The sequence below is a fragment of the Oreochromis aureus genome, linkage group 23 (genome assembly GCF_013358895.1).
Source record: "Oreochromis aureus strain Israel breed Guangdong linkage group 23, ZZ_aureus, whole genome shotgun sequence".
In the NCBI taxonomy this organism is placed as follows: Eukaryota; Metazoa; Chordata; class Actinopteri; order Cichliformes; family Cichlidae; genus Oreochromis; species Oreochromis aureus.
This window is the reverse complement of record NC_052963.1, coordinates 36,919,265-36,942,842: the sequence shown is the minus strand read 5'-3', so window position 1 is coordinate 36,942,842 and position 23,578 is coordinate 36,919,265. Positions and strand designations below refer to the sequence as shown.

General features: G+C 40.2%; 1 protein-coding gene across 4 annotated transcripts in view; it reads left to right on the top strand.

The window, feature by feature from the left end:
* Window positions 1–15,489, top strand: part of nhsa (Nance-Horan syndrome a (congenital cataracts and dental anomalies)) — a 70,070-nt gene extending 54,581 nt beyond the window's left edge. For 3 of the 4 annotated variants that reach the window (XM_031753948.2, XM_039606901.1, XM_039606900.1), the window contains exons 3-9: window positions 140–255; window positions 2,156–2,218; window positions 3,773–3,965; window positions 6,352–6,483; window positions 8,036–10,888; window positions 11,674–11,797; window positions 11,880–15,489. In XM_031753948.2, coding sequence (XP_031609808.1) covers window positions 140–255; window positions 2,156–2,218; window positions 3,773–3,965; window positions 6,352–6,483; window positions 8,036–10,888; window positions 11,674–11,797; window positions 11,880–12,504 — 4,106 coding nt within the window. In that variant the 3' untranslated portion in view covers window positions 12,505–15,489. The remainder of the gene's footprint in view (window positions 1–139; window positions 256–2,155; window positions 2,219–3,772; window positions 3,966–6,351; window positions 6,484–8,035; window positions 10,889–11,673; window positions 11,798–11,879) is intronic. The other variant, XM_039606899.1, reaches the window with a different exon arrangement.
* Window positions 15,490–23,578: the final 8,089 nt, after the last annotated feature.

Below are 23,578 nucleotides of genomic sequence, written 5' to 3'. Positions count from 1 at the left end.
ACACTATACAATAATTCCTGGGTAAATTCAATGCAGAAAAAATGGCTGACCAAGGAGTCATATCTAACCAGATTAATTATTATTATTATATCAGTGGATAAATACAATCGGTCTTCAGTGTTTTACATCTTTTTTGCAGCAGATCACCAGAGGAGACGATCGGGCAGCAGGGAGCGGAGAGTTACCATCGCAATCTCGCCGGTGCCCCCAACGCCCATGTATCCCTCACCTCAGAGGGGAACAAATTTAACAACGGTGAGACGATTATCCTCGACTTTGATCCAAACTGCTTTAAAAGATCTTCTTGATTTCAGTATGAAAATCACCAAGTCCAGTGATACCATCACTATATTGATAGACACAGATGAATCCCTGTCAATAAGTGAAAAATAATCATCTTTTCATGTTCAAATGTTGCTTCTTTTGTATTTTAAAGGGAACCTAATCTGCTTTTATTTATTTTCTGTCATATATACCACACCAGTTTCCAATAGTTTCCAATAACGAGGTCAGTGCGTGTACAAGTAATCCCTGTGAGCCAACAGCTCAGACAAACACTCAGTTTCAGACAGTTTTTTTTCCAATCTTAGCTCTTGGTGACATCAGTAAGGGCAGATATTCCTCATATGATCTCAGGTCAGTGTCCTCTCTTTCCCAGACTGTAAACTAATGAAATGTTGTCACTAGTTTACACTCCGATGTGTTTTAGTAATGACGCTGTTATTTATATTTTAATATGCATTTTTATATAAATATTGCAGTTGTATTTTTAAATGTCAAGGTTATCTTCAGTACCAGTATGTTATGGCACAGCTAAACGCTATAGTAGCCTGTCCCAGATCACAGAAAAGGATCAGATGGAAAATCCATTCTGGAAAAACTGTGAAACAAATCTGTCCGTACCAGCACTGATGCAGAGCTTTCTTTCTGAACTGAGACACGTCTCATTCAGTAGCGCCAAGCACCGATATGAATGGTTTGAGGGTTGTGATGACATTACAGCACACACTCGCTGAACAACCAGTGCTGTGACCATAACTGAGGCTCTGCTTGTGTAGTTAGCCTCCAACTGCATTCCCTGTCATAAATCATTCAGCTGTGCCTTATATTTTCTCCTATTGTAGTTGTTTAACTGTCCACTTATTGTGCTACAACACACTAAGTTTCACTTACATCAGGGGTCTTGAACTCCAGGCCTCGAGGGCCGGTGTCCTGCAGGTTTTAGATCTCATCCTGGGTCAGCACACCTGAATCAAATGTCATGTCAACATGTCATGTCAAAGACATGTTGAGGAAGTCATTTAGCCATTTAAATCTGCTGTGTTGGATCAAGGACACATCTAAAACCTGCAGGACACCGGCCCTCGAGGCCTGGAGTTCAAGACCCCCGACTTACATTTTCTTTTATGGTCAATTTATTCATAAACCTTGCCTGACAAGTCAAACCAAAAGGAAAAATGCAAAAAACTAAACGGCAACTAAAAACCAACCAACGAAACAAAAAAACACATGGAAACCAGCAACTTATGGCCTTGCAGGATACTGTTGCCACCGCCATCGCTGACACAGACTTTATGGCCTCTAAAACGGGACGGTTATCCCTCAATACCTTGATGCTAAAAGATATCTTGTGCGTAATGAAGAGCAGCAAGCAGCATCTGAAAAAATGACCATCATGTGACACCTGTTCAAGCCTTCTGTCCGAGAAGGGGAGCCAATCAGAAGAAAGTTGGCTTGATAAAGGGAGGGGAAGGGAGTTAAAACAGTATAAGACAAATCAGGATTTTCAAGAATCTTTTTAAAAATGTAGTTGGAAATGTGCATAATGATTCCCCTTTAAATCATATTTGTATGGTTTTTATTTCCTTTGATGAAAGGAGCCAGAGAGGCATTTTAGAGATGCGACGACACAGTTAGCACAGGTAAAGAGGACTGTGTTTGTAACGTGTGTGCTGCTTCATTCATTTTTTATTCATTTTTTCATCACCATGATAACTGGTTCAGCATCAGCTCACCAGCCTGCCTTGACCCAAATATTCCAGTCCTCATATTCCTCCCTAATGTTGTCTCTTATGTTTGTGTGTTGAAGATGTTCATGTTCATTCCTGTCATGTGTTTTTATCCTTTTTTGTTTGTTTTTCACCCTGTAATTCAGTTCGAATCCACCCGCTCCTCCTCCCCTACCGAATGTTGCCACTTCTCTCCCTGGAGCAGAAAGGTACTGGTCCCTTCCCTCCTGAGTTCTACTCCTAACACCTTATTTCACCTGTCCACCCTGACTGACCTCTTCTTATCTCTTTTTAAATGCATGCCCTCTCTTTCTCTGGCAATAGTAGCCATCCTGCTCCACCCGGTTGAGAGGGTGGGGTGATACTGAAGGCGAGCACCTCTTTAAAGTTTCACCCACACATCACATGTTTACATACTGTTGTTGTTGTTGTTTGAGTTCATGTGAAGGGCTTGGAGTATGTGAGGAATGTGTATGTGGGCCACAATCACAGCCGCCCGGGTTTCTCTAATGATAGGGTCGGCTTCTCGAAACTTGCGCCTGTGATTACCCATGATCCCTCTGTGCTGTGGTTTCCCCACTGCACAGCTGACAGCCTCGTGTTTCTCTCTGTATTCTCTTTTCTTTTTTTAAACAAGTATCGTGCTTGATGCCCGTCGTGAGACAGGAATGAGCTTCAAACTCTGCCGCTCCTTTTTTATTTCCTCTCATCCCGTACGTGCCCGCTCTTCCTCCTTTTTCCCAAATCCCTCGTCTCTTTCTCTCAGCCCGCTCATCCCTCCTCTCAGGCACTCCTGAAACCGTTCTCAAAACAAATCAGCTGTAAATGGTCTTCCTTTGATTTTTTTTTTTTCCTCCTAGTTGCGAGAAGTTTCCAAGGAAACCGGCTTCTTTTGTGGTCGGGGTTTTGTCAGGGTCTCATTGGTCTGCTGGGAACAGGGAGCACAAAGGCTCGAGGGTTGCCTTTAAATGGGGGTGGGAGGTTGTCGGGTTGTGGAGGTGGGAACCAGTTGAAACTGAGAATCACTCCCAGTTTCACATGTGTCTCTGTGTTGGAATCTCAAGGTAAGAAATTCATTTAGCATGTAGATATAAAGACAAGTGGCTCTGCAGAGTCTGAGGAGGCCCATGATTGAGGAATGCTGCTGTGAAGTATTTCCTCTCAGAGATTTCTGGACACTTGTTATGATGCAGGAGACCCTCGGAAAAATTTTGGAATGTTGGAGCATGAGCTAAGAATTGAAGTTATAGTTTGTCATATCCTGTGAGTGAAGGAGGCATCATTTTATTTATTTGTAAAGTATTTGTCAAGACGTGTTCTGTCGTGTATGTGTGTGTCAAACTTTTCATTAGCCTGAGGCTCGGACACAGTCGGGTTTCTGAACCTTACTTTTTGCATGACGTAGAGATTCTTTGAATGCTTTTTGTTCTTTCCATTCCCCCTCTTTTTCCGAAGCATGCTCTTCATTTCCATGACTTAATGGTTTCTTTGCACTCCAACATTAAACTCAGCAGCTGGAAGGGTATGTGTATTGATTTACCTCTGTTCTGCCTGCAAAGAAGGGAGCACTGACTGCTGCAGATTATTAAGAAGACACTAATCTCTACATCTACTCTTCAATACCAGTCTAATCCCTGACTTTAATCAGCACATTCCCCTTTCTGAAGCTGAGTTTGGTCACTTTCTAACTCCGCCAAACCATATTTCATGTAATGCTGGCCTAACCTTAACAATCTAACCATGCAAATATCCATCTGTTGCAGGCTGCGCCCTCTGACCCCGACTCTGACGGGGTGGCTCTAGGTCACCGGTCTAAGTTTCCCATCCCTAACATCCCCTCCACCCTGGACAAGCAGACTAACTGGTCTAAAGCTCTGCCGCTGCCCACTCCAGAAGAGAGAATGAAAAGCAATTCCCAAGTCATCACCTCATGTGTCATCCCCATTAATGTGACCGGTAAATTGAAATCACTGAATCTGATTGTTGTGACGGAACTAAGGTGTGGTGTGCAGTTGTCAGCAGTTGTAGCCACCTTTCTGTTTTTGTTTTTTGTTTTTTCCTGCATATAAACTTTTTTGCTGTAGTGTTAAGTAGGAATATTGATACCACTCAGACAACAAAGCAACAACCGGCTTATATTAAGTTTAGAATAAAGACTGGAAACAAGGAGCCAGCTTGCTTGACTCATATAATGTATTTTCAAATTTTTACAAAACCTGAAGTGTTTAAAAATCATTTTGTGAATTTCGGCATGCTATAAATGAAATTTAAGGCACCAATCTTGCCATAAAAGTGTAAATTTACATTGTTCCTTTGCTCAAAATAAAAAGAAAAGTGATATAAAGATTTCATTCGAAATAGAAAGAGTTGCTGGTAGTTGGATTTATATACATTTTAGCAAAGCCAAGCTTATTGTTTAATCTTTGTTTTCAATCATGTTAAAATAAGAAAATCACCTCCTTTTTTTCAGGCTAATTAGCCATTATAGCAGTAGTTCTAGATGCTGACCTATTCATTATAGGTCATGGGGGTGGTTGATTTGTACATGTGATAGTGCTAAGCTAGCTCTTTCTCTCTGTTTCCACTGATTGCTAGAGCTGCCAAGCTAAGCTATCACTTTCACATAGCTATATTTTTAGAGTAGCGACACAACTTGCTAACACTCAGTAAAAAAAAAAAAAAAAAAGGTATTTTAATATTTTTTTACTTCTACTATAAGTTAGTGATTTACTAATTACTAATTAGCTTATCTAGTTAAAAGTTAGCAAAACTATTAACCTGACTGAAAGTAATGGAGCTGAAAAGCAGTAGTAAATAATGTAAACGTATGAGTAGCTGTTATATTTTTAGATAACATTGTTATAAATTAGCAAAAAAAAAAAATTAACTGTTCAGCATAATTTATTAAAATTGGTAAATTCTAGTAAATTACAAGTAGTAAGTCCTAACAGTCAAATTGTTAGCAAATAGCTATAATCCTTTTTAGCTAAATGGATTAACAGTTGAAAATATTAGATAATGCTATCCAAAAAAAAGAAGATATTAGTTTAATATGTTGGCCAATTTTTTTTAAGTTAGTGAGCAGTGAAACCTAAAGTTTTTATTTAACAGGTGTTATCTACATGTATATGAAAATAGTAGTAAATAGTAACAAAGTATAGAATTGCTAGCTAACACTACAAACAAAAATAGAAACTAAACTGTTGAAACAGACTAGCATGTTAACATTAGTAACAAACACTTGTGAATTATTTACTCAAGGTATTCTTAGATGTTAAAGTGTAAGCTAAATGTATGGATTAACAGTTAAAACTGTTAACTAATACTACTAACAACATTGTTAGCTAGGTTAATGGATAAACAGGACAACAGTTTGCTAAAAACTGTGATTAAATATTTGAAAATATTTACTAAAAGTATATTAAACTGTTAAAAAAAAACTAAAAACATAAATTGAAAACTAAAAGGGAGATAAAGTTAACTATATGTACTCATTTGAACGTGAAAGGTGTGGTGAATGTTTTTGTATCTGTCTGAAAAGAATTTTGGGACAACGTCAGATGAACAATGTTTGGTTTTGGCTCTTCCTCATGATACTAAAATATTTGTTCACAGTCTAATTTGCTTGAACAATGAAGTACCTGGAAGATATAAGGAAGTGTTGCAGTTCAATCGCTACTAAACAAGCCACAATTAATGTTGCTGCAGTCACTCTCAATGTGCAAGTCATGCTTTGTGCCCAGTTAACTTTGTTTCTCATGCTTTGACGCTTTGTGCCTGCTGTTGCAAAGAGGCGAGATGCAGTGACATGAATGCTGATTAGTTCTGTCCAGATTGTTGAAAAGGCCAGCCTGACGTTATTTACTCTCGCTCATTTTCACTCAAAAGGAGAGCTGTACAACAACACCGGCCGAGTCAGAGACAGTGGAGGGTAAAAAATGCACATTGTAAGCAAAGCACAGCAATCGCTATGGAGCTGAAAGCTCTGACCTGCAATCACATGACAGTAAATCATATAGAGAGGGAAAGCAGAACCCTGCACATCAGGAGTTCTCTTATCTTTACAAAACCCATCCATCGGTACCATTTGTTTTCGGTCCTTTTCTAAAGTTTCTTACAATTACTGCTTTGTCATTACATTAAGCAGTAAATAACTTACTACTTTGAGTTCTGTCGGATCTCTTTGCTCCACTCCTCACTGCTATTTTTGTGCAACACCTAAATTTGGTACGGCCGAGCGTTACCTTAAATGTTTCTTTATGTGACAGCGTGAGAGTTAAAGAAGGAATCTCTGCAGTCGCCACCAAACAAAGATTCCTCAGATGTGCTGTCTCCATTGCAGGGGTTGGCTTTGACAGAGATGCTAGTGTGCGTTGCTCGCTCGTTCACTCGCAGTCTTTGCTTCAGAGGAGACGGAAGCTGAGGAGACGGAGGACTGTTGCCGGCGTTCCCAGACAGGTGCAGCAAGACTTAGGTATGTTCCTTAAACTGACACATGCGATATATAAAAACTTGATTCACTTTAGTTTTTCCTCTATTGTTTTATGTAGTTACTAGAACTAATTAAGTGTATAGTGAGTGCACAAGCGCATATGTTACAATTATAAAGTATTTTTGAAGGGCATTTAAAGAAAACGTTCATTCTAAAACCAAATTCACATTGGCCAGTACTGCTTTCTGAACTAAATGAATAGTTAAATAGTATAATTTTTTTAACTCAAATAATTACTAAAATACTATCTGATTTTCACTCTGGACTACTTTGACTATTGTTTGAAGTATCCTGAAATAAATCCAAACTGCTCCTAAATTACTGTGCATAGTTGTGGTAGCCTTGTCACGTGCTTGCTTTGCTTGATTTTACCTAGTGGACCTTGTTAGCATTTATTTTTCACAACCTTTTGATAGTTGTGGGGTTTAAATGTTTCTCATGTTTGCTAAATGCCATCTATTCTCACCACACAATTGGCCTGGTATCTGGTATTAAGTACGATGGGGGGGGGGGGGTTGCATTTTTGCATTTATTTGTGGCTGGCAAACAACTTCCTCCATCTTAAAAAAATACCAGAAGCTTATAATAAGAGGGAAAATGTTTATTTTAAGACAAGATTTTAGACAGCACGATACCGACCTACTACACATTTATTCATCACTGTTGTTTTGGACTGAGTTAGTACCCAATTTAGACTTGTAGATGTATGTATTCTCTTGAATAGTGGTTCTCCAAAAAAAACATTTAAAAAACTTCATATGGGTACTGTTTTCTTTCTACCAAACTACAGCTACCAACTGTAACTGTGTATTAGGAATTGTGCATCTATCAGTGGTGCAAACTGTATTTAGTGGTTAACTATCCCTATAATATTTTCATTGGACCATCAACAGCAGAGATGAGGGAAAATAAGATGGGAAGATGCAACGTGCCGGGTGGAACTCCCTCACCCCACTTGTACTGCTCATTTCCAGCTCCATATTTGTTTTCTTGGAGCACGCTTAGAGTGGCTTTGCATGATTCGCAGTTCAAAATAATGCTTGTTTGTGTTTTTCTGGGCCTTAATGCAGGCCGTCCTGTCCAAAACAAGCTGTACAGGTCCTCCCACTGTATGGCTGAAATTATCATATTAGGCATATCCCTTCTCAGTGACATCATCACGAACCAAGAATAGAAAAACTGCCTGAAACAGAGTATTTCAAGCAAGTTTGACTCACAGGGATTACTTCTATATATATACTTGATGTTGTTATTTGAAACTTTGGCCATGTTTGATTTGAGCATCCACAATTGTAGCAGTTTATATATGACAGGACATAAAGACAAGCATTACAACAGACACAAATCCCTTGGAGTTTCTCTCAGGAAGGGCAAAAGTGTAAAGATCTGCCAAATCAAACGTGCAGCCACCTCCTGTGGTGACACTTTGTGACAACTGGAGCACCTAAAAGTAGTTTTTTATAACATGTTACCTTTGAATACATGAAGAAAGACATTTTATTCTTGTATTTTGTGTGCGTCTTGCTTCTCACAGATTCTGATGACTCTCCTGGCTCCAGAGAGCGGACAGTCATAGTTCACGCCAGTGCAGATATCACCCCTTCCAGCCAGGAGTTTGCCAGCCATCTCAACACCAGAGACTCCGGTTGTCAGACGGAAGACTTTTTGATCTCAGGAGCACCATCTCGAAGGAGGATCAGGCTTCAGAGAGGCCAGGGAGTCTCACTCTCCCTCTCACATTCTGCAGGAAACATCTCCTCCCTCCCTGAGACCTCGGACGCCATGTTCAGTGCCTCCGTTGGAGCACACCTGCGTTCTCGGAGTCTGCCCCGAGACACCAGCCGGTTGTTGGACAACGGGCATAACGACAGCGACGATGAGGAGGACCTTTCCCCCTTCGACACTGAGGGGTTTCTGACTGGATCCAGGAAGTTGACTCTGAAGGATGAAGAGGAGAGCACTGATGACCAGGCCATGTCTGAACACCAGCTAGGAAGCCTTAAGTACAAGCAGCTGTCACAGAGTCCAGAGCGCAGCTGGATGGAGCGGACCAGAGCTCACCTGCCTAGAAAAGCTGACATGGGCAGCTGTGAGATCTCATCTAGCTCGGACACCTTCAGCAGCCCTGTGCACTGCGTTTCTGCTGCAGCAGTGCTAGGAGGCCAGATAGACCATAAGGAGGACCACCAGTCCTCCAGTGGGAACTGGAGCGGGAGCAGTTCCACATGCCCCTCCCAGACATCAGAAACACTCCCTCCTGCCGCATCTCCACCTCTGACCGGCTCCTCCCACTGTGACTCTGAGCTCTCTTTAAACGCTGCCACTCACACTAACGATGACCAGACAGGCTTTTTGCTGGACCACTATCAGGGCCTCAGGACCCAAAGAGCAGGCTCCTTCTCCTCCACAGCTATGGACATATTAGAAGAAGTAGGTGTCAGCACTCCCATCGAGGGGGAGTGGAGTTACCCCAATCCAGAGCCTCCGGGGTCACAGGGCTTCAGCCCCGAGCCAAGCAGAGAGCCTGGAAGCAGTCTGGGCTGCCCCAGTTTCACCAGTATGGCTACCTGTGAGAGCAGCTTCTCCGACAAACCACCGTCAGAGAAAGCAGACACCGTCTCACACTACTCTGTGGACAACGAAGGTTACTACACCTCCATGCACTTTGACTGCGGCCTGAAAGGTAGCCGAAGCTTCACTTATAATAACTATGCACCCTCAGGCACTGACTGTGGCCTGTCAGACTCAAGTGGTCACATGACTCTGGGAAGACGCTGCCTCTCCTTAAAAAAGCCAAAGGTGAAGCCATCGCCACCTAAGAGGAGCTCCTCCTTAAGGAAAATATGCAGTGAGGGAAACATCCCCGTTAAGAAAGAACCAAAGATTACATGTGGGCAGCAACTTCCTCTGTCTGCAAAGGAGAGGAAACTGCAGCTGGCTTTTTCTGGCTCTCCGGCTCACACTGAAAACTCCTCACTGGTCAGGGAAACCCGGGTAGGCTGGGGGGTTGAGGGCTCAGCTGATCTACCAGACTTAGTCTCCACAGATACACATTCATTTAAGGATGAGGGCGTTTTGCAGTCAGACTATGCAGATCTGTGGCTCCTGAATGATTTGAAATCCACTGATCCTTACCGATCGTTGTCAAACTCCAGCACAGCTACGGGTACGACGGTTATCGAATGCATCAAGTCACAGGATAGCTCAGAGTCGCAGACGTCCCAGTCTGGCTCCAGAGCTACCACCCCTTCACTTCCATCAGTCGAGGGAGATTTCAAGCTCACATCCCCTGAGAAGCTGGCAGGCCTGGCAAGCCCATCCAGTGGCTACTCCAGTCAGTCAGAAACACCTACTTCCTCATTTCCCTCTACCTTCTTCCCTGGGCCACTGTCTCCATCAAGTGGTAAAAGGAAACCCAAAGTCCCAGAGAGGAAGTCCTCTCTCTCATCACTGTCACTTCAGTCACTGTCCTCCAGGGATGGCGCAACCTCAAAGAGGGATCTAGAGCTGCCAATTATCCCTCCCTCTCATCTCGACTTAAGTGCCCTTCATAGCGTCAACAACAAGGCGACAGCTTACAAGACCCAGATGCAAATCCTTCACCAAAACAAACAAAAAGCAGCAGTGTCAGCCAAGCCTATAGTACCTCACAACCCAGAGGTATTCAATGCCCATTGCCTGTCCATTACACCCACGGTGCTGAACTCAGTACACCTCCGATCAATCAGTAAGGAGCAGCACGAAAATCACACAGCTTCCAAATTCCAATATCCCACTGTGAACTCACCTAGCAAACTTTCCACTAGTAAATCTTTAGAGCTTAAGAGTCCTGTGCTGTACAACTCACACCACCATCATCTTCACCCATCCTCAAAGGAGTCAGGTGTGTTTACCTCAAATGAAGAGCTTACAAGTGGAAGGTCAGCATGTGAGACTGAGACGAGGAACGAGCCGGAGCAAGAGGCTCCTGCAAAGTGTGTGACAACAGTCAGGCTCCAGTCAGACTCATGTTTGGACCAGAAAGGTCCAGAAGTCCCCGAACAAACCACAAGTCAAGAAAGAGAGACCTGTAGAGAGCTGCCAGAAACACCTGCCTGCCTCGGAGACTTCAGCTCACAGTCTGAGACTTTACAGCAACAGCACTCTGAAGAAGAAGAAGAAGAGCCCTATCCTCCTCCTCCTCCTCCTGTCCTACACAGTTCCCCCAATAGACCCAGCAGTGTGGATAAAGTGCCTGCTACTGACAGTCAGTCGGAGATGCCGCAAAGCAGTCCAATCAGCAATGAAGACAGCAAAGAAATGGATTCATTGGGCGATTCATCCGAATGTACCTCACAGGACAGCAAGGAGGAGTCCATGCCAGACATGGAGGACTATTTTAGTAAAGGTAATGACTTAATGTGCTTGTGATCCCCTCCTCAACCCCAGTTTGTACTCAATGCAACTCTCTGCTCTGCACCTTTTTCTCCTGCTTTTTGCCTCTGTAATGTCTGTTGCAGTCATTAGCGCTGTCACAGCAATAAGGTCTGTCATCTGTGTAGAGTTTGCATGTTTTCTGTGTGCCTGTCTGGACTTCCTCCTGTGACACAAAGCTGTGTGTGTGTTTGGGTAACTGGTGATTCTGAATTACCTGTAGGTTTGGATGTGAGACTGTGTGGTTATCTGCCTCTCTCTGCTCCTGTAAGGGACTGGCAACCTGCTCAGGGTGAAATGATGTACCCTTCATTTTGCTCTGTGACTGCTGGGGTAGACTGCAGCCCCTCTGAGACTCTAAGCTGGATAAACATTTAATAAAATGGGTGGATGGAGGTCAATTCTGCCTGTTTTTGTCCCTAAGTTCTTCCAATCGTGGGAATATTCTCTGAAATAGGATTTATGGCTTGAAAAATTGCTGACCCCTGTAAAGGATCATAGAGCTTGTAAATTGTGAATAAAAGTTACAGGATGGAGGCGCAAGATAAATTTTAATGGTGCGGAAACAATCTTTTTTTATGTATGTAAACTGAATCTCTTCTGTAATTTTACTTATACAAAAGCTGCTGAAACTTGATATATCTAATAATTGAATGAGCTTTTTGAACAAAACAATTATGAAAATTTGCTAAATGGTTGGTTAGTGTGGAATATACAGGATGCAGTATATTGATATGTGTTAAATGTTCCTGTTAACAGACTCGACTCTCAGTGACAGCACTGTGTCCTCAGTGCATGATGAGTCAAGGCCAGAGGATGACACCGTGTTTCTGTCCCCCACTAAATCTCGCACCACTGAGGATTTATTCGCTATGATACACAGGTTAGTATCTTAGATAGATAGGATTTTGTTTGTGTATACTCAAAATTTACAGAAATTCTTTAATCAATGTGGTCTTCTTCAGGTCTAAAAGGAAAGTGTTGGGGAGAAAAGACTCCGCCGAGTTGGGTGTGAGGAACCGCCTTGGTGGCGCTTCGGGGAACACGCCACCTAACAGCACTGCAAGCTCCCCTATCTCTGTGGCATCACCTTCCTCCGCCGTGACCCCACCTGGCCTGCACAGAGTCCCCGGTCCAATCTACAGGAACGCAAAAAAGTCCAGCACCTCTAACGAGGAGTTCAAACTACTGCTGCTTAAAAAGGGAAGCCGCTCTGACACTAGTTACCGCATGTCAGCTACAGAGATCCTCAAGAGTCCCATCACCCCTAAATCACTTGGAGACACTCTAATGGAGTCACCCAAACACCCCGACGACAACACTTTCCCTCAGCAGCAGCCCCAATCAGGACAAGACCACCTTTCCAGCCCCTACTTGAAAACCAACGCAGAGGGCTTTTCACCGAAATCCTTCCATACATCTGCGGCCTCAAGGCAGGGACGCTCCAGGATCCCACCACCTGCCAACAGCAGCCGCTACAGCATGCGCAGCAGGCTGTACTCAACGCCCATGCAGGCCATCTCTGAGGGTGAGACGGAGAACTCGGACGGGAGCCCTCATGACGACCGCTCATCGCAGGGCTCCACGTAGAAAAAACAGCAATAATTTAGTCATTTTATTAGTTTACAGCAAACAGACAAACAAAAAAAAAATGGACCAGAATGAGGAGAGAAGGAGAGGAAATTAGAAGAACATGAACATTTTTTAAAATCATAAATTTAGTAATTGATGGTGTTTTATACAGACTGCATTTCTAAGAAAACATCTTTATGAAATGAACAGTTGGCATTAGAAACTTGATTGTTTTGCGTCTGCATTATATGGAAAAATATGATTTACAAATCGAAAAATCTTCTCAGTTCTAAATTTAAAGGGGGACCTATTTTTCTTTTCCTTATTTTCTATCATATATGTATGGAAGCCCGTTTCCGCCACACAAAAAAAAAAATTATCCATAACTCGAAATTTCAAGTTATCTTTCTCGAAATTTCAACTTATTTTGAGAAAAGTAACTCCAAATTTCGAGTTAGTTCTGCCAATCTATCTACGTGACATTTATCTACGTGAATAACATCATTTTCTTATTACCCGGAAGGATATGGCGCAGAGGAATGCAGACTCAAAACCGGATCGCAACAAATTGGCGCTTTTGAGAGTATGTTTGCTGATAGTAACGCCATGTGATTCAGCTAATAACACAAGGATTTCATCATTCGTGAAGCCACGCTGAAAATACTCAGCAATTTGTGCATTCATGACTGGCTGTAATACTGGTAGCTTAGCTGTAGCATTTGTAGCTGAGGGCTTCAGCTTCCAGGTAACAAGGAAATGACGTAATTCACGTACATTACTGATTGGCAGCGCAACTGTTACTTTTCTTAAAATTTTGAGTTAATAAGTCAAAATTTTGAGAAAATAGCTCGTAATTTGGAGTTATAAATACTTTTTTTTTTTTTTTTTTTCTAGTGGCAGAAACGGCTTCCATATATATGTGATGCTTGTAGCAACACATGGCCAGAGTTCAAGGTATAATAATGAGGTCAGTGCATGTAAAAGTAATCTTTTTTAACCTAAAACTCTGTCAGAATGAATGGAGATCCCCAGTAGGGTCAGAGGCGGTACCATCCCATATAAAATAAATAAGCATTATTATGAACTGTGAATCACTCTAAGCTACTCTAGAGTCCACAAATAAAAATATGGAGCTGGAAATGAGCTTAATAGTTGTTGTTAGTTTAAGGCACATTTCCCAAAGTCTTGTAGACCCAACCCAACAACAGAACTTTTTTAGAAATAAGTAAGAGAAGTTGATCTGTTTTAATTAACCGTATGTATTCTGTGAATACAATTAGACAGACATTTCCTCTAACCAGTTACATCAAATTATTTTAATACCCTCAAAATGAACATCAGAATTGACAAATGTCAACATTCAGTCCCTATTCATATTTCCTGTAAACAGAATTGATACAATGTATATTTTATTCAGTTTGTCATATACTAAATTATATCAAAGCTTATTATTAGAATATTTTAACATACTGTACATATTGCAAGAAATGGAAGACGTAACTAGTGGTGAGACAGGAAGTGTCAAAGCCGAGCACTAACTTGACAATCTCGTGAGACAAGAAAGGAGCAGGTGTTAACATGGGACATGAAAAAGTGATCAAAAAGTTCGAGGCAGGGAACTCGGAGAGCTGGAAGAGAACGTGGAAGTCATAAAGAAAAACTTACCAATGGTCATTTCTGGTTTGCTGACATGATGTGTTTATGCATTGTCGAAAGAGGCAAGTGGAAAGTACTCAGAGGATCAAATATACCTTATTTTATCCAACAGGAGAAAATATGTGGTGAAGCAGCTGAGGTCACAGCAAGTTGAGTGTTTTTGTGAGATTTTTGATTGTGTGGTTAAACATGGAACCGGGTTATTAAGTCTCTTGAAAAGAGAAATGTCTGGATTTGGCATTTTCTGCCCCTCAATATTCAAAAAATATAACTTCTATATTTTCTGTCTCAAACCAATCTAAATATATTTATTTTTATAACATACACAGAAAACCTTTGATCAAAAATATGCAATGAAGTGCTGGAACCTTTACAGCCAGATTTTATTTACATACTTATTTTGTTCCTAAGAGATGCGTTTTAGATCTTATATCAGACACTGGTTGCAGAGACAAATTGGAAACTTAATTATTAAATTTCATTAAAAAGTGTAATTAAATGCCAAAAATATAAATGTAAGGTTTTGGTTGTAACCCTGGGATATTTTAGTCCTGTGTATTCACCATAATTTTATAAGTACATGGAGCTTATTGGAGTGATGGTACTCAAACATTATGCAAAACTGGCAGAAACCTTGTTCTTCCCTGTAGGTATGCTGTCAATACCCTTTTAATTTTCATGTTAATAACACTATATAACAGGGTACACAATGAGTTAAGTCTGTGAACCTTCATTCCAACTTTTTTGTTTTTTTCCTGCACTGACAAAGTGATGTTTGTGAAGTTTTTTGTCTCTTGCTGTACCTGGAGATATTTATAGATGTGTACATGCAGCTGTTTCCTTGAATAATATTCACACCCCGAGGATGCTTTAGGAGTGGAGTACAGAAATGCTTCTACCAAAGGCTAAAAACACGTAGTGGCATTGAACTGTTGTTCTCCTCTCGTTTACTTGACTGAAATGTTCTTGAAAACACAAACCAATAATAAAGAACTAAACTTACGGTACTAGATGCATTTCATCTAGATACAGACCAACCTCTGTATACAGTACTTGTAGGTTTTAGGGGTTTTTTTTGTACAAACTTGTAAATTAAATAACGTTTTAGAATTGTTACAAAGGTTGTTGAATTGCTTCTTATGTAAAATAAAAAAAACATGTTTTTAAAGTTTACATTAATTTCAGACCTTTGTATATTTTTGAGCTGTGGAACACTTTGTCTTGTATTTATTTTTTAGTAAGCATTTTTGAAATCCCATAGTAAATCCTATCAAAGCCAACTGCTAGCACAACAGGCTGCTTAGCAAATGTGTATAAAAAGATGAATAAATGTGACTGCTTTGAAAATGTCTCATGGTATCTTTTATTTCTGGTTACTTCAGATCAAAATACCAACCTTTCTTCATGTGTTGCACTCTTACAACACAGCCTCTGTGATAGACTCATCATGTTCAGATATTTTTATAATAACACATTTCTATTCGACTTTGCATTTAGTCATTACATTCAGCTTACTGTTTAGATATAGTTACCTACTCTTTGTATGTTTAATGCCTGTTTATCCATACTGTAAGTTATTTACAGTATTTCATAAAAGTGAGTACACCAGTCTGTGAGTCGTTTAGTACCGGGCCGCGATAGTTGAGGCTCGGGTGTGAAATGTATGTCTTTCAGCGTTTTTATCGTTATTTTTTATCGTTTTTATCGTTAACTCGGTTTTCCTGGGTCTTTTCCCGTGTGTTATGAATACGTTTTCATTTTTTTGTTACCGGTACTGGTTTTATTTTGTTCTATTTATCCGTGACACCTTAAAGGCCTGTCCGTGAAAATATTATCAGACATAAACCGGTCCGTGACGTACAAGGTTGGCTGGTATTTTTGAAAACTTTTATTTTTAATCAAATTCGTATCTTGTTATTTATGTCAAACATTAATACTGTCAGCAATTTCTGCCATACACACCTATAGAAGTCACACATACACCTAAAATATATATTTTTTTATTTATATATAGATATATATTTTAGCTGTTTCTCTCTTGTGTTTAGCTAAAAACTTAATTAGCTTCTCTTAACTGTTAGCCAAAAATATCAGCTGCTAGCCATTTAAACCTAATACATTTTAATATTTTAGCACTATTTATAGCTAAATGGTTCAACTTTTTATCCATTATGCCAAGCTACCATTTTTAAAAATGGTATTTTTATTCATAGTTTTAGCTCGTTGTTAGCGAACTGTTAGCTTTCAACTGCTAGGCATACTTTCTGTCAGGGCAAGCAAGTCATCTATTTCTATATTATCAGTATTATCTAAAAAGACACCAATGTAAAAACCTCCCAAAGTGAAAGCCTTTTCTTGCATTTCAAACTGTTTTGTCATAAAGCAGTAAATTACTGCCATCTGTAGCCCCAAGCTTGCTTCTGATTCTACTGGAATCTGTAGCACCAGTCTATGATGGTTATGCATATGTACTTTTAGTAAATCCTTAAGGTGGGTGAGCTGTGAGACCTGCAGCTGGTTGTTTATGTAACCGGTGTGTTCCTGCATTGTGTCTGACAATGAAAGGTAAAAAGAAAGACCTCCATCTGCTCTTATAGCCAAACAGATGAGAGTTAGCTCAAGCCACAACTTCCAAGCTAGCAAGACTTATCTGTTCATGCTAGCATTAACAGTGCCTATAGACATACACAGCACACACATACCGCACATTCACAGCATGCAGTAAAGACAGGCATAATTATGACAAAAATGAGCTAAAAACACACTCTCAGAAACATTAGGGTGGATAAAGGTATAATTAATGTTGGGGGGAAAATAACACCTACCTCTTCCACAGAGAAACTGTAGAAAAGGGGAGAGGCCAACCGGTTCCCCCAAATTTATAGGGTTGCACCAAAGAAGAAGGACAAGATGAGGAGGGGTTCTAACTCATAATGAAGATAACTACAGGCATGGAGGTCCTAAAAGTCAGTTATACCAGGAACAGTTTAGGGTTTAGAACACATTTTGTGTAATTATAGCAAAATGTAATTTATGACCCGGTTACATTTACACTTTTATGGTAATTGTGGACAAATCTCTGGTCTTTCAGGGAAACTGTTGGGAGACTAGCATGTTAGACAAGCTGCCATGGGATTTTCTTTCACAGCTCTGAGATTAGTTGCCATCTGCCATCAGACCCACTCAAAGTGTTTTTGAAATGCCTTCAGTGTATCTGACAGTTCATAACACCTATGTAGGACAAATGGCTTTTTATCTAGTTGAAGTGAAGACAAATACATTTTGTTATAAAAGTAAAAAAGCACTGCAGAGTTTGGCTTTAAATCCTTAGATGAGGTTATTCCCACAGCAGCACGAGTCTGAAAAAGATTTTGGCTTTGCTTTGACAGGATGGAATAATTAGTTCGAGGAAAGGACCATATAAATCACGTATATTAAAAAATTATGTGCACGCACATTTGGAGAGCATTCAAGCTTAAAAAGGACTATAACAGTGTCTAACTGTCTTCATATCCAAAACACATGTTTGGCTTTTAAAACCAAATGCATATTTTAGATGATCATGACTTTAAGCTCCTATACTTTATGTTTTTTGCTATGTTTGCCTTTGCTTCTTAACTGCAGTGTTGGACACCAATATGAGCTCACCTGTTTCAGCAGGTAAGCCATGTTCTGAAGGCTTCAGATCAGAGTCCAGGGCTGGAGTTCTCTTCAGATCATTTTCTGTCACCCACCTTTACTTTCTCCTCACTTTCTCATCTACCCTTGGGACATTTTTTTGCATGTCCAGTAAATGTGCCAACGTCTAGACTTCATGAGGTCTAAAAGAATGACAAGGTCTTTTAATGCTTAAATTATTCATAGGGTCTGAAACTGGTCAAGTGCAAGAAGTGCACTGAAAATGAGTGGAGAAAGGAGCCAGTGTCCAAAGAATAACCTGTAAAGACCTTCAGCAATCCCAGAGAAGTAGACCTCTTTAAAAAATACATAAGTAAAAAAAAGTCTGTGTAAAAACTTCTTTAAGCATATCGTCGTTTTTAAAGGGGTCCAAACAAACATGAAAAACAGAACAATGCAAAACATCTCAAAACAAGATAAAGAGAAAAAATTACAGCCTTCAACAAAGCAATAAATATAACAAATCTATTACATGAATTAATGAATAAGAAATAAAGGAAGTAAAATGATAAAGCATACTTGAAAAAGAAAAGTGATGGCAGGGAGATGATATTTAAAAGTAGCTTATTTCAGTAAGAGGGAGCTTTTTCCAGCTCCTTTGAATTGCCAGTAAAGAGGATCTGATCAGAGTGTCTTACATAATTTGTAGAATGAGAACAAAAATAGTTTCAGATGATATGGACAGTTAAAACATTAAAAAATAAACTGATATCAGTGTTGTTGTGATATATCAAGAAATAATGCACTACTGTCCTTTTCAAAATAGGAATCGGATTGAATCCCTGGCGTCTAGAAGCTGGCTGTAGAGGTGGTAAAGCAGGCAGAAACCTGAAGACCTGGAGGTGGAGCAGGAATGGGAGTCTGAAAAGCAGAGTAACAACAACACACATTTAATACACATAAAACTGAAGCTGATTGGCTTCTAGAAGATGGGAAAGAATCTTATTGGACCAGCATGTCTTTCATCCTGTTTTCCTTCTTTCACCCCAACCAGTCGCAGCAGATGGCCCCGCCCCTCCCTGAGCCTGGTTCTGCCAGAGGTTTCATCCTGTTAAAATGGAGTTTTTCCTTCCTACTGTCGCCGAAGTGCTTGCTCATAGGGGGCCATATGATTGTTGGGTTTTTCTCTGTATGTATTATTGTAGGGTCTACCTTACAATATAAAGCGCCTTGGGTCGACTGTTGTTGTGATTTGGTGCTATATAAATAAAATTTAATTGAATTGGATGTCGATGACGAGACTGAGTATGATGGCGTGGGAAAGTGAAACTGATGACAAGAATGGAATAGTGGCTTTATTTCATTGCATACTAAATAATAAAGCAGCACAGATTTGTCGTGATCCTAATTCTGATTTTGATTTTTGAACCTTTTGGGTTGTTTGCTGTTCCTGTTGGTTGTCCTTCTGTGTTAGCCCTGCGATAGACTGGTGACCTGTCGTGGGTGTCGCCCTCTGACAGCTGGGATAGGCTCTATCCCAGCTGTCAGACTGATAGATGGATGGCTCTTGTTATAATTTAATCTTAATTTGGAGTCTAATTTGTTCCCTCAGTGTTCCCTGTCTTATCCTCTTGTGTCAGCTCCACCATGTTAAGTTCATTCATGTGTCAAGTCTAATCTGATGTATTCTAATCAGATTTGACTTTTGATTCTATAGACAGAATTAAATCAAAGTTAATTTATGTAATTCTTAAAAAAAATACCCAGATAAGTGACCATAGGCCTTTCAAGATGAATAACCAAGTGCCTAGCCTGGCTTCTAAAAGGGCCAGGTGTCTTTATCTCTGTTTCTACTCTCATCATGACCTGCGTCAGGTGTGGTGTGGACTGTGTGAGTAGTGCATTTTAAGGGTTTATTTGAGATGAACACTAGAGGGAGTTCTTCATCTGAGTCCACAGCAGGATGTTCTCTGGGTAATTCAATGCAAATTGAGTGTAAATTTCACGTAGGCCTCTTTGTGTCCCAGCTGTGATTATTTTAAACATCTGAATGGGTCTGCACATGTTTCCCTATGTATGACAGATTCAGCTCTTAGCTGCAGTTCCTAACAGGCCATATCTCCATATGTTTTGTCACTTCCATGGTCATGAGCCAGCTCCACACTCAGTGCTTTAAGTTCCTTTGTTGCTCTGGCTAATGTCAGACGGGCCCATGACGGACAAAAACGCCTTGTTCTCGGTCACTGCGCGTCAGCTGAGCTGAGATTGTGAGTGAAGGATTTTTTTTTTAAAAAAAAGGTAAACAAAGCCTTGGACTGTTTGGGTGCCCATCAAAGGGCATGCTGACCAAGACCTCGATTAACGCTGGAGACATGATGGCTTGGCGTGACTGGTGTGGGGAGAAATCGAGTATTTTTGTTCTCAAGGGAAATGTGTGGGATGTGTCACAATGTCACTGAATAGCGTGAGCAGAATAAGACAATTTTTTTGGTTAGACAGCATCTCTCCATGAGGAACTGGCCTTCAACCTTTTATGTCTGACTAAAGTCTGAGATCTCTCACTGTCTTTATGCTGAACATCAGGCTTTGTGTCATTACTTGCCCTCTGGTTCTACAGACAGAACAGCAGACACTGTACACGGCTCAAAAAGAAAATGCCAGCCCAGAATGCTTTTTTTTTTTTTTTTAAATCTTTGTCTAATTATGAAGAGAGAGGACAAAGGCAAGCAAAGACCTTCAAAAGAACATACACACATTTATGATGAGATGAGAGATGAGATGAGATAGCCTTTATTTGTCAGTTGCAGGTCTTTTGCCCGCAACCGAGATGACAGACCTTGCCGACCGTACAGTTCACTGCAAATGTAAGAGACTGTGTGAAGATTAAAGCGTACATCAGACATTAATAGACAAATAAGGAAGCCCCTGGCCTAATAGTTTACTGTAAAAGGAACCTGTTTTTTAATTCATTTAACACAAATAGATTATTTCAAATGGACTTTTTGAGATTTACATAATAAATATTTGTAGTTTTATTGTGTAGCAGAACTAAATACCCTGCTGTAAAAAAGATATCTGTCTCTGTAAAGGTGTGGTCAGATAGGAACTGAAGCGCCAACTGTGCAAATGTAAGCTGTAAGCAGCGATCAGTAGTTTTAAATTTCCTTTTTGTCTCCTCTTTATCTTCCTCATAAACCTGGTTCATAAAGCAGTCAGGTTTGCATAACCTTTCCACAGAAGCATTTACATGTTATATAGATGATTATTTTCATGCAGCCCCTTTGTGCATTACGTCTGAATGCATCTAGTCCATAGACACTGTAAAAGATGGACATAGCTGCCATGATGTCACCCAGTGGTTAGTGAAGTCCTGTTATGTAATCTCAAGTCGAGGGGTTTTACAACCTTTGTGTCTGGAAACTGAACATGACGTTCTCTTTTTGTACCTGGAAGCTACATCCATTGTTTATTCTATATATGATCATCAGATTTTATGGTTACTTGGAAGTGCCATGTTGCAGTTCCTCAATAGCTTGAGAAAAGCATATTTTAGCTAATCCTGAACTCAGAATCTATGCTAATCCTAACCCTAAAGGGAGTGGCATGACTGTGCTTTGGTTCTATAAAAAGACTTCAAAACCATCATCTACTTTGCAGTCAAAATATATGCAGTACCCAGCAATGCCGAGTAGTCTTGTCTGTGTTTGTGCTGCTGTCGGTGCTTTCCTTTAGACTCTGCCCTGGAGAACTTCCGTCAAATGAAACCATCTAATCACACCAGCGTCATCTTGTGCTGCTTTCTTGATCTGTAACAATTGTTGTTTTTCCCCTGACGCTTTCTTGTCCAAACCAACCTTTCAACCAATCAGTGTTCTGCCTATGCATAACATCCTCAGCATCCAGCTACACCCTATTTTTTATTTCTTAGGGTTGCACGTCTGTGTTTGTTGCAGACCCATTATCCTTCAGTCTGCATAGCCAAATACCTACACAAACAGACACAAACGCAGTATCATAAATTCATTTTAACCCTAGATGGGGCACCGATAGCCTGGCGAAAGTAAAGAGCTTGGCTGCTTTGACTCAGACCTTAGCTGCAGTTATTAGCATGTCATATCCCTTCACAGTCTTTGCTTCAAGTCCTTTTGTTGCTCTGCCAAATATGTGAAAACTGTCATAATGGAGAAAAAGCCTTGTTCGCAATCAGCACTTGGACAGCACACGACTTGTTGTGACTTGTAAGTATAGTTATCTATATAACTGCAACCAATGTAGGCAGATAATTTCTAAATACATATCCAGCCTTTGTTTGGGTTTATAATAGAGTATACTTGTAATGAGGTATATTGAGGCATATTTTTCTAGTTTGGTCTGCACAGAAACTTGAAGAAAAATACCCCAAAGTGGTTTCCTTCAGATGGCGAACTCTCTTATATTTATTGTTCCAGCTTTGGTACTGATAGGAAAGCTACAGCATGTGAACAACACATTCATCTCCTGTGAGTAACACTGACTGCAGACAGAGGGGGGAGAGGGCACATCGAGGAGGTAACCACACCAAAGTCACCATCATGCCACCAGGGTACATTGTGAGGCTCATTAAAGTGCATTAAACAACATCCCTGTGGAACAATGAGAGGCCCTGGGGCTCTAAGGCAGAGCCCGAGGCTGGCTGGGACTGATATGGAGACCCAGGGGATCCTGTTCATCCAGGCCTGTCACTACCAGACTCATCTACAGCTGCCAAACTCCATTCTCCTCTGATTCTGTCATCAGCCAGTCAGCAGGCGATGGTCTGGAGCTAAAAGAAAGGATGAAACACAAGCCTGTCAGCACTCAGAAAACATGCTGCTGTTCCTATTTGGCTCCTAAATTGTATCTACGGGAAGATTGTGTGGGTTCATGAGCAAGCCACGGTACATTGTACGTTTATGATCAAGACACCACACATTCAGTCATGTCTGTATTTGCTGTTTTTCTTGCCTTGTTATTGAAAAAAATAGATTATTATAAACAGTGCTCTTTGTATATTGTCACACATGTACTCGCCTACATTTCCTGCAAGGTCCCCAGAATTTTCCAGTAAAAACTAAGGTGGATTCATTTAATTGGGAGTGTACTAACCTAGTATCATTTTTCAATGTATTGTTTTGGTTGTTGTTCTTTGTTTTGAGCACCATTAGCACAGGTGAAAAGGTGCCTATTTGTGCTTATCTGTTATAATATAAGCATATGCACTGATCCTTATAAATAAGCATTAAATTAGAGAAGGTTTATTAGAAAATGTTACATTCTCACCCAGACAAACATGTCTGGACAAACTTATACTGTGTAAAACTGGAAGAATTTTTTGGAACACAGATTTTTTTCTATTTTTTGTAACTGTTAGGACATGTAATTGTAATTTTAATAATTAAAAATGATTTAATATTATTTATTTTATCTTTGTTTTCTCTGTAAAATTACAGGAACACAATATTTAAGCATAAAACATAATCATTACATTAATTTATGAATTCATGTATTTATTTGTTATATTTAGTATTTATTCCATTCATTTTTACCATTGTCTAATATTCAAACATAAAAGATTAGGATATGTTTATTAGTGGGAATTATTAATAATGAGTTAATTATTAGTTAATTATTTATTATTATTTTACGGGTTTTTTTCTACTTTAAGTATTGTTTATTTATTTATTTATTGTTTGTTTGTTTGATTCGCTTTTTTGTCCCTGCTAGAGGTGGGGGAGGAAAGGGAGGAGGGGGGAGGAGAGACCCGCTGACGATGCTGCGTGCGCAGCTCTCCGTCTGGAGT